The sequence below is a fragment of the Myzus persicae genome, unplaced genomic scaffold, assembly GCF_001856785.1.
Source record: "Myzus persicae strain clone G006 unplaced genomic scaffold, MPER_G0061.0, whole genome shotgun sequence".
Classification (NCBI taxonomy): Eukaryota; Metazoa; Arthropoda; class Insecta; order Hemiptera; family Aphididae; genus Myzus; species Myzus persicae.
In genome coordinates this window covers 548,261-561,110 of record NW_019100581.1, presented here as the reverse complement: position 1 = coordinate 561,110, position 12,850 = coordinate 548,261, and the positions used below count along the sequence as shown (strand labels likewise).

Genomic DNA, 12,850 nt, shown 5'->3' with positions numbered 1-12,850 from the left:
TAAATTAATTATAGAAACACAGACACATCACTGCATCAGACGTACTTTCCTTATAAATATTATATATATATATATTATAAACATAATATAAAATCCTATAAATTGTTTAATGACATAAGTAGTTGTGTTAGTCTTGAAGAATCGTTTTCGCTGTATACATAACGTTTGATGAAAAAAAAGTTTAATATTCATTTCTGAGAACTAATTAGACCAGTTTTTGATTTATGATCATTCATGAACTTGTTTAAATATTTTACGAGAAGACGCTTCAATTTTTTCGCTTAATACATTGAGAAACGCACAGTTAATATTGTATTTTATTCCCAACTAACAAGGCCGTCGGCCCGTCGGTAAACCATGATACGCCCCTCTGGCAAATCACTTAAATTTTGTCATGTTTGTTGAAAAAAAAAAAATAATAATAATAATAATAAATAATGGCTATAGTGTATTACAGTTCTCATTTAGAGCCGAACTACAAAGTGTCCATATCTCAATTTATCAGCTTGGATTTAAACGAGGCGATGATTTTTTGGTATAGCGTTTTAAAAACGATAATTTATTATATTTTTATAAACAAAAACATGTATGGAACACAGACTCAGTGCGGGTAATGATTTATAATGGCACACATTATTGTGTATAGGTATAGTGCGAGTGTACATAATATGTTTTAAATTTTAATACATACCGCGCGCCGGTATTATTCGATCAACATTATTCACGAAATCGAAAATGTGTGTACAGGGCACATGTCTATTATATTCGGCTACGTATCGTAATATTATTATCATAATATGTATTTGAAACAAAACCGATGTCGAATTCAAAATATCAACCGCGTATCCCACGCGTGTATTGCGAAGGTGTATAATATCGTCGCATGTACCTATATAATATATATATAGTGGCAGTGTGTATGGGAGAGCATTGTGTATGGTAAAATGTGTGTGCATTATACTCGTAGGTATATTTATATAATAGGTAATAGAAAAATGAGAAAAAAATAAATCTAAAAACGTTCCTCATCGGTATAATATTATAGCGGCTAATGGCTATTATAACGTGCACGCACACAAAAAACACACCGTGTCAGCTAAAAAGCACCGTCGTCGTCGTAATCTTTGTCGGACCGACTACTGCCGCTCCTTCGCTGCTCGTCCATTCCACTCTCCTCGTCTTATTTCTTGTGTTTTGCTCGCAGCTTCTCGGAACGTCCAAACAGCCAACCAAGCACACACACACACACACACACACATATGCAACTCTATACGTTTAAATATATATATATATATATATGTATATATTATGTACACGCACTGCGTGTGAGTAGCGGCGAGGACAATCGCAGTAATAATGATAATAATAATAATAAAAAATAATAATAGTAACAATATAATAATATAACGACGACGACGACGACGACGACGATGATAATAATAATAATAATAATCTTCGGATGCGATTTTAATCGCATCGCGATTCGTATTGTCACATACGCCACGCGTGATAACATTATAGTGGGTACCTACGTCATATTATATAGAAAGAGCCGAGAAATAAAATGATATTAAATAATGGCAATATTAATAATAAAAAGGACAAAACAAGTTGTACATAATAATAATAGTAATAATAATAATATCATTATGCCGAAATCCACGCTTCGGGCGTGTTAGTTGCAGGAAGAGCGGTGCAGTAGTAATTGAATTTGTGTGGGTTTTTGCTTTCAGGTTGACCGGAGGAGAGCCATGGACCGCTGCCGAATAATCGCCGTCGCCGCCGCCGTTTGGCTGCTGTTGCCCATCGGGATGTTCGCCAATCAACTCAGAGGCAAGTTTTTTTTATTTTTTACAATTTTTTTCCTCGTTATTATTTATTCATATAGTATAATAATAATAATAATAATAATAATACACTATCGTGTGTGTGTGTGTTTGAGTGTGTGTTTTTTTTGTCAAATAAATTGTTCGCGTTAACAGCCGGTCGCGGCGGCGGCGGCGGCGGAGGATTAAGATTCTTCTTTTTATCCTTCTCCGGGTGCCGTATAGGTACCTATATTATGTGTTACTAATACACTGCGAGCGCAATATGTCGTCGCGGCGTTTCGGCAAAAGGGTAAAGTCTCCGAGACAGACAGAACCGGATGGATGAAAAAATTGCACGTAATTTTTTATGCTCGTACCGACCTATACATGAATAGGTGTATATATCATTTCTCTTCGCATACACATTTTTACACTGCAATAATACGAAAGCCTTCAGAAAAAACGTTCTATTTCGTTGAATATGAAAAATTAAAAACGTATGTACCTGATTGCGTGATTTGGTTTTGAGTAAAAACTTTCAAACAATGAAATACCACAAACGAGAAAAAATATGTCTTGCGAAGTGTCCCGAAGACTATTAATAGAATAACATTCATTCGTCGAAAATGTATTGACCGTGAAAAATCATTCCAAACGTAATATATATATATTATATATTATAACGTTATATATAAATAATTATAGGAGGTGAGCAAACAAACATATTAATGTATTATTTATTGTAACTTTTATTTTATCAAATACCATCTGTTTGCAAAAATATACATATTATTATTATTATTATAAAATATTATTACGAGTCAAGTGGTCTTCAAACGTTCGAATAATATTGTATAGCAGGTACAGTAAGTGCTATTGTGTACTCACGTTTTAATTAATTTTTTCATTCTATTTTTCAAATACCCCGGCGGTCGAGTAGATATTATTATAATATATTCGAATCTAGAGGACACGCCACGGTATGAAGGAAATCAAATTTATATTTTCTTCTCCAAATGACCATAATAAGGCGCTGTTTTCCGGCGACGGGCGTGGGTGACGTCATACTATATATAATGTCGTATTAATAATATAAATGCGCGATTTCCCGTTAAGCCAACGGATCACTACTTCGTTTTTAGACGAGATGAGTAATATGCCACTTCAGACAACTCTTTCGAGCAATGATGTAGTCTACTTCTCGGAAATTCGGCGATGTGCGAACACATGTACATCGACACCGGACCGACCAGATTTGTTACATTATATTATTATATAATAGAATATAGCTATAACTTGTCGGGCGTTCTATTAAAATAAAATATTCATTCACTTTTACTATTTAACTTTATTAAAAGAGAGCAGCCCGTGATCCATTAACAGTTGTTAAACTATATGGGTACCCATACGTCTTGATATTTTAATCGATGTATTTATAAATGCCATAAAAAGCATCCTATCGTTTCTGCAAAAAAATAATAGTTTACCTGGTTTTAAATATTATAGTATATATATATATTATATATACTCTATCTAAATAATGTTACCTTTTTCTCGAGTACATGTGTTCAGTCAGCAAAATAATAATAAATCAATAAATATAATCACTTTTTCGTCATTTAAATTGTAATACGGTAATTTAGGAAAATGTTCTTGTAAACGGTAATGTTATCTTTACACAATAGTTTGCAGGTTTATGAGCAGTCTATAAAATTCATTAAACCCTAATGACACTATCATAATGCTATTACCACGTTTTTTTTTTTGGTCACAATTATTGCAAAATGTGTTTATTTTTAACAACCGAAACATTAAAAAACAGCAACTCAAAGTGAATGTTATACTCACGGTTAATATTGTAATGGTATAACTACGGTATCATCTATCGGTGATTACTGATTATTCATAATAAAATACAAATTCCAAACCTATGATTGTGATTTTTTTTTTATTATTAATCGATAGCCGAACCTAACCCGATTTTTGCGGAAACGTTAAATTGAAAGCTGTCGTCGGGCGACTAGAGGGGACATACTACTTTACCGGTGAAAATTCAGTAGTACAAATTACTATGACATCGATGCGTCTTAATACCGCGTGCTATGACTGCCTACCATGACAGTGCATCATGCTTATGACTCGGTTTCGTCCCTGCCCGACCGTCAGCTGATGTATACTGGTCGACGCTCGTAATATCGTCGAGTATACGGGTCTAAATCGAAAATAACCTTTTTCCATTTTCTTCTCCACGTCCCGTCTATATTTAAATCGCGCATCAACCAAACGGATCGTTCGTTCCGCGCACAGGCGTCGAGAGTCTGGATATTTTGGAAACGGATCAATGACATCATATTAATACTATATTATCATCATTATTATTATTATTATTATTATTATTATACTCGCGCGCGTCTCGGTCATCATCCCGCGGTGACAACAACCGTGCGGGACATCTCACTCGCGGCCATTAAGGGGCAGACGGGTGCCCAGAAATCCTTTTGCCAACGACGCATTTACACAGACGTTATAACGTTACAACACAATATTGTTATTATTATTATCATTACTATGCGTTATTATGCGTATATATTATTATACGACACATGATCTCCGTGCAGTGTTTACGCCGTGATACCTCTCGCGGCTATCGGTCGGGATCGAGACTTGACACAGACATTATATTTATAAGTGCCGAGATGAGTACGCCGCGGTCGGCGATCCGAAACGAAACGCCTCAGTTTTATTTTTGTAGAATTATATTATAGTATTATATACTCGACGTGTCCAGCTGATTGAACGCGGCCGTGGTATATGCCAGTTAAATGGACAGTTAATTGCTCGGTCCACGAGACTCTAGGGCAGGGGTTCCCAGCCTTTTTTTTACTCACTGCGCCCTTAGTGGTTTTCGAAAAATCAGGAGGCACCCTACAGGCTAGTTCGGTTTTATTTAGCAGTGCATAAGACGTATAAACAAAAGTAGTAAGGCATAACTAACATACCTATTATATTATTTTATAAAACAAATTATGAAAAAATAGATTGAAAATAGATTGAACATCGCAATACTTCTACTAATTATATGAAACACAATAGATTTTATATTATGGTCAGTTGTATTACTCACAGCGTTATATTTTTCACGAAATCGTTTTGTCTTGAAAAATATATTTCAAATAATTTCGCGGAATCCTAAACAAAGTTCGCTGCACTCTGGTCGGGAATCTCTGCATTACGGGCTGTAGAGGCAAACCATTGTGGTTATGGTTTCTTTTTCTGCTAGGATCGGTTAATAGTTTAATGGATTGAAACATATTTTGATCGCGGCATATTATATGAGAATACGGTTGATAAACAATTTTCATACTCGACGAATGGCTAGCAAAATATGTTTAAATTTAATACCATACACTGTCTCTAACCGATTGTTGTATGTGATCTTAAATTTTAAAAATAATAATAAAGTTAAAACGAATTATAAGTATTTGTAATGATGTTCTGTAACTAATACCTATAGCTTCATATTTTGCACTTTGTTCAGTATCCAATGAAACATTTCAAAACCAAAATAAAAACAAATTAAACGTGACTCCAAACAAGTCTAAAGCAATGCAAAATGTTGTTGCTGATATCGTACTTACAATAATGCACCTTGTGCAATTTATACTGTAGACATTCAAACAGAAAACAACCATGACAATGCTTCTCGATTGGTGGGTTGAGCTTGCCGACGAGTGACCGGCACCAACGGCATCCGTTAACCTGTAAGATGTTTTCGTTATGTGTTTGGTATTATTGGGCCTATTTTTATGGTGTATTTTATTTTTTGTAAAACTACGGCTTTGCACGCGATTTCGGTTTGAATGGTTTTTTTTTATCATTCAATTTTACTCAGGTATAACATATAACCACACCCACAAGGGCATACGAAGTATACGCGTATATCATTATTATTTTAACGGTGTTCAATACCTCTGTTGTTTGGTACCTGTGCAACCAGTGTGCATGGTTAATAATATATATATAGAGGCTGGCGTATATACAATATCAATATCGTTAAATACATTTAGTTCATTCGGTTCGAGAACATTTTTTTACGGGCGACGAAAACCCTGCAGTGAACATAACCAGGCGCTATAGGTATGGTACGACGGGTATACTTATTACAAAATACCTGACCTCGCCCGCAATATAATATTATGGTCCTACGAGTATTTATAAATATATCTATATATATTATATTGACATGTCAAAAATTCCGACCCCGATTATTATTATTATTATTGGCGTTTTAGGGGTGCGCGGAAAGCGGTGGGGGATCGATTAGGTTCTCACGATGCACTGATACTACACGCATGATGGTCGAAGGTTGAAAGGAAAGTTAGGACCTATTTATATATGTGTGTGTGTGTGTGTGTGTGTGTGTGTGTGTGTGTGTGTGTGTGTGTGTTTATAGGTGCGCATTTATACAACAGACCTAAATCATGTTCTCATTATCTGTACATCGTATATGTATATATATATATATATATACGTAGGAAGGTATGTGTATTATATTATTATATAGACCGAGATTTATCGGGTTGCCGACGACGACGACGACGACGACGGTCGATGGAAACACAATTCATTATACGTATTATATTATGTATCGCGTGCATTGTGCAGGTGGACGCGTCGTCGGCCCGCGCTCGCCCAAAGTCGGAATACTTGAAAGTTCCGGTGGAAGGGTGAGCGGGGAAAAAAAAGAAAAAAAACCTAAATTGTTAATTACCGAATTCGTCACACCCTTTGTGCGCGCCCCGCGATACGGCAGAGCGCCTACACAGGGTAACGCACTATATAATGTTGTGTATATGTTATACTATGTGTCCTGATACCATGTGCGGTGAACATTATTTAATTACGTTTTTATTCTACATTTAATTAACGACAGCACGTCGGGTCTTTTTTCATTTCCTCGAGTATATAGTCCCGGCCCGTCCGCATACGCGCGGTCACATGACCACTGAGAGAATAATAATAATTATTTTTATTATTGTATACGACGCACATAAAGGTAGTAGTGCGATGCCCATCTATATATTATGTTATATTATAATGTGCTTTTTTTTTTTTTTTGACGTCCTTGCCGCGGAGAACATAATACTATACCTGTGATGCGGACGTCACACGCGACATGGATTGGGGGGGGGGGGGGCATTTTCTTCAAAAACGAAATAATATAAAAATCTCGAGGGGCCCTGTTGAGTGTATAATATACGACGTTTGTAACCGCTATACCCATACTCAGATAATATGTGTGTGTGTGTCTGGCGGTTAACGTGCGCCGCGCGCATTGTGCGCACGTAATTACGCCGACAGACGGACAGACAGACATTGTGCGGTGTGTGTGTGTTATCGGTTCTGATGAAATCGCCGTGATAAATTTGAAGTCCTTTACTCTTTACTGCGCGAGCCGGTCGTACGAGACCGGCCAGCCCTCCGCATGCGGTTGGCAATGCCAATCCTTTACGACAAAATGGCCGACGTCGGACTCGGGTAGGTCTTGTAGTGACCCGACAAGGGACGACGACGACGACGACGACGACAATACATGATAATAATAATAATAATAATAATACGATATAGGTCGTAAACTCTGGTCTCCGCCGCCGCCGTCTCTCATACTCGGTGGTTTCGGTGTTTTCTGCAGATCTCCCACATCGTGTACTGAAACATAAGAAAAAAAACCGACAAAAACCGACAAAAACAACCTAGCTGCGTCCTTTTGTTTGATATTTTTTCGACATGGTGTTCGGGTACGCGAGCGTTTCTTCAAATATTATGCGTCTGGTAATAAACGAAATGCGACAAATAAACCACTTCGTCTGCAGGGGAAAAAAAAAAAACAAGTGTATTGATACAATAGACACGCATAAAATTGACATCTATTTGCTAGTGCATTTTGCACAATAGCATAAACGTTTTATTGCATATTAAAACGAAAACCATTACACGATTAAGTTGTGCAATTTTGTTTTTATAGAATTCCGGTTGTTAAATCAACGTATATAATACACGCGTTAACGATTCTCGTCAATTATTGAATATGCATCGATGTTTATTGTTATCCGATAAATCACACAGACCGTTGAAAATAAAATAACGAGTTGTCCGCATGCAGTACATAATTTTGAGTATTACTCTCTACATAAATAACCGGGCGCTTATGTCACGTTCGGAGACAATTTTAAATTCCTTTTTCCACGAACAACTTTATATATATTTAGCAAAAAAAAAAATTGAATAAATGATCGTACTTGTTCAAATTGAGTTATATTATTGTAATATTTAAATTGACATAAATTATTATTTTATATTATTCGACTGCAGGTCGGACATATTGTGTCCACTCTACAAATATTACGGTCGGATAGCAAATGGAGGTATATCGTGTTATGTAAAGCAGTAAAGCGTATATTATTTTTTAAACGTTTAAGATTTCAATCAAAAAAACATATGACTTATAAAAATTGTATCGGATTTTTATTACAATGTGCGTTGATTTGACATATTATTATAATATAGGTAATAGCTAGTGTGATATAGACGATTCGAGGGGGACCAACGAGTCGCGGACGTTTCGTTTTCCCGCGGGTGGTTGTCTACCTTCGCTTACTATATATATAGGTATACCATTTGTATACCAAATGTACTCGCTTTGCAAATCATAGTGTGTTTAATGTATTCAGTTTAACCGGCTTAAATACTTTACAATGATATTCATCATATTACGCAAGCTATGAACGGTATCGAATTTTATGATTTATAGGTGAATGGCACTTGCCGACGACCCGCGACCGACGAAATCCTCTGCAGCTGCAGTTCCCCGTGAAAATCGTCTTATCTGTTGTGAAAAATAAACACGACAAATTTATTATTTCAGAGTGCAATATTTGAGATTGAAAAATGTTTAAACACTAATTTTTAAAGATATGGTGTATTTGTGTAAACATTTTGAAATTGCGGGGTACATGCTGCTGGAGCTTACTCATTAGCGACACCTCCCCATCAAGTCGGACCCGTGTCTACAACAATATCGTACATTATGATTAGGCGCCGATCCCTCGTCTCCTGGATTCCTCGCGGAGGTTTATATTGTTGTCGGTGACGGCAGGGTTAGGCATGCAACATTCCTGGGCGCAGCCGCTCGTTCACACAATCCGTTTAAAAGAGAGTTTTTCGATTCGAAAACTAACCGCGATAGGTCATTATGGTATATACCTACGTTCCTAATACAGTTTTAGAATTAAAATCACATAACCGACAAACCCACAAATCACGCGTGTCCGCGTGCATATAGCGGGGATTGTTTGTTTTTATAACGCGCTCATAATATTTATGTCGAAATATCGCTTATATACTACGTGGACGTGACGAGAACCACTCGCGGTGTAGGTATACGCCTATAATATATTATGCCATAAGTACCGCAGGGAAGATATTAAAAAATATATATATTGGATGTACTACGGGGTGGAGGGTAAGATAGACGAGCGAGAGAGAGAAAGAGCGAAAAGGCAATCCTCGTTCACAACATAATATATAATATAACATAATGCCACCCACCTGTGCACCGCGACGTCTTCATTTCTCATCGTCGCGTTTAATCTCTTTGTGTTTTTTTGTTTTTTTTTTGTGTGTGTGTCATTCGGACGAACCGTAAAGTACACGACTATATAATTAAACACACGCACACACGAGCATTATATCAGTACAGCATACATATTATGTGATTATATAGTAGCAGCCGCGTATGCCGGTGTATGTATATAGTAGCAGTAGTGCCTACAAATAATCTCTCCGTCTGTAGCCTTCGTTACGTGTAGGGCTGGTTTTATGACCCGTGTCATTATCGCGTCCCCATACATTGTACTAGCCCATTATATGGGGTATAGCAGTGCGTACAGTTTCTGTGTCTGTATACGATGATATTGTCGTGTGTTTTTTTTATCCGAGTGTGACCATCGCATTAGTCGTCCGCACTATGCGCCTATGGTGTTCTACACGCAGGCATTGTGATGGGTGTGCAAGCGCCGCGTATCCGCGTGGCAGTGCAGGTTGTGGCCCGCGGGAATTTTGAAAACGACGGGTGCGGGGCCGTTCGCGTCAGAGTTCAAGTCGAATTTTAGTTAGACTATTTGTGAGCGCGGCATGTATATATATGTATTAATACCGAGGCTCTTATATATGCGCGGAACACCTCATACTTGAATTAATCGTCGAACTTTACGATATTGTTTCGTTAAAAATCTTGAACAATCGTAAATCGCGTACGATAAAATCCATATATTTGTATTGTGTTGTATTGATGAATGTGTCCAGTTAGGTCAAACTCTTACTCTTCTTGGAGAGTTCTATTATTCACAATCCATTAATATTGTTCTTCGTCTTGTGATATTATTCCAAGTCACTGTTGTATAAACCAACACTAAAGTAAATATTATAACATTTTTATTGGCGACCGAAGAATAAGGTTTTAGTCTTGTCAGAATAGAAAATGTACTTTCAGGCACGGCATTTGCTAAAAATTATAACAGGCAGACATGGTAGCATATTATTATTATCATAGAATCTACTCGGTATTGCCTCAATTGAATACAAAAAACTTTTTTTGCTCCCAATAAGAAAACATTAAATTTCCTATTTTATCACATCTTTAAATATTTATATTTTCCAAATGAATGCGGAATAGCCGTTTAATTGTCAAAATGCAATGAGACAAAAAGTTTAACACATGAAAAAAAAAAAATTGCTACCAAATATTTTTTAAATTTAAATACCCTTACAATCGGGTGGGCATAATACTCACCGTCGTTCGCCACATACGCTCGCATCGTCTGTGTATTCGTGTGTTATTGTTATTGCCACAGATTCGATATAGTTATATACTGTGTTGTTAGTCTTCGGCGAAGTGGTTTTTTTGGGGGGGGGGGTGGGGGAGGGGATCGCGTTTACTATATAGTAATCGACTCCCACCGCCGCGCGCAGCAGCCGAATCTCGCGGGAATGACGACGAATTTTTTTCAATTTTTTTCTAGGTTATCGACGTTTGCGTTTTTTTTCCTCCATCCGTTCGAAACGAGATTAACGGGCGGCCCAGTGGTTATTACGTGTGTGCGCACCAGCCGCAAGGTCAAGCTGCCGTTATAGTTGTAGCAGTGACCAGTCGGCCGCTCGTACAGGTGCCCCGCGGCGGTGGCCGGCCGCGCACATGTGCGGCCGACTATTGCGCGCGAGCGCTCACATTTCAAGCAGCAATAACAGTAACACTAATGATAATGTTGTAGATAAACTGTGCGTTAATACCGAGTGCGAATCGAGGAGTACACTGGGGCCATACTGCCTGCCTCAACCGCAGCAGAGATCGGATTCGACCCGGTAAATTATTGTGTTTTTTCCCCCTTCGGATTATTGATGGGTGAGCGGAGAGAGAGAGGCAGAGTGAGAGAGCCGCGAGGAGTGTGAATTCGGCTCCGCGGGGTCTAGAGGATCGCAAATACTTTTCGGCGAATAGGATCTCGACTCCTCAAATTTGAGAAGTGTCAAACGATTTTGAAAGGGCGCCTGTGAATATAGTATCGATTGTAATGTATGAATAAACACTCATTTACACGAAAACAGTTACTACTATTGCAGTATTTGTAATCAATGATAATTTGAATACAATGTATATAAGTAGGTATATGATAACTATAATAATAGTTATGCCTATAAAGCCAAAAATCACGCTGGACCACCGCGAACACTTGTCGGGTGTTATCATAACGCGTTTACGTTATTGTCCACTCACATATAGGTTTTTATATTTTGGTTTTGTCGTGGACGGGTTTTGTGGAATAAAAAAAAAAAAAACGGAAACTGAGAGTCTTCAGACCGTATTTATTGTGGCTGTCCTCGGCAGTTAATTGAAAGTATATTGTTGTTGTATATATACTTATTTATTACATACTCGTACACACGCACACACATGCCCACTCGTTGACGCTGAACGCGGACTGAGCTAGAAACGAAAAAAATGCCAAAATCGCACCCGGACGCACTAAAATAATATGTCACTTTGGGTACGACCCAAAGAACGTAAGTCGTACACTACTCGTGTGTGTGTGTGTGTGTGTGTGTGTGTGTGTGTGTGTGCATAAACTACAAGGGCAGTGGACAGCCATGGGCAGTGTGTATAGTGGTCGAGTTGTTGTATTTTTTTCTCATTTTTTACGTCGAACAAGCTCGCCGAGGGGTGAACGACAGGAAGTTGACACACCAGCACTTCCGGAACCTACTGAAAGGTTCGTGAGCTCCTAGGGTATTTATGTGCACGCACCCCTTACCCTGCACCGCTCGCGTACCTACTTATATTTGATGACGCTGAACTCGCAGTGTAATCGATTTTTTTTCTTTCCTACATTTAATAAAAATTCGTTTCTTTCGTTTGTTTATACAAATAGTAAGTGGTGAAAACTGAAAACAAAGTGGATTGCACCAATAATTCTGTCTATTTTTCTACGGTTCGACTGCGCTTACGCGTGGATCACATTCTCTTGGAACTTACACTAATACGGAATTACCCCCTCCCTCCCTTCAAAAAAAAAAAAAAAAACCGGAGAGTAAAATGTACGTTCTCGAAAATATTTACATCGACGTAAAAATTAACCAAATGTATATTATAATATATTCATGGACTAGATATTTTGTCGAAAACCAATTAACTTAGACATGTTATGTGTAAGAGAAATAAAAAATGTTTTACGATCAAATGCCAACTGCAGTATAAAAAACGTATAACATACAATACGTCTAAGTGTCTGATTATGGGTATCATGTAATTATTATACAAACTATATCGATTTTAGCCTTAATTTATATTTTATTATGTACACCTAATAAATGTAAAATGTATGTGGTATGTCTTATATGAATATGAACTATCGTATATATGTATTAGTAAATTACAAAATGAACAGTTCCAAATTTTCGCAAGTTTGTTTAAAATGTTTAATTACAAA

At 37.4% G+C, this 12,850-nt stretch overlaps 1 protein-coding gene across 1 annotated transcript in view; it reads left to right on the top strand.

The window, feature by feature from the left end:
• The window catches only part of LOC111034370 (BMP-binding endothelial regulator protein), a 78,687-nt gene that overhangs the window by 20,163 nt on the left and 45,674 nt on the right, over window positions 1-12,850 (top strand). Inside the window, exon 2 of the mRNA XM_022315559.1 lies at window positions 1,734-1,833. Coding sequence (XP_022171251.1) covers window positions 1,752-1,833 — 82 coding nt within the window. The 5' untranslated portion in view covers window positions 1,734-1,751. The remainder of the gene's footprint in view (window positions 1-1,733; window positions 1,834-12,850) is intronic.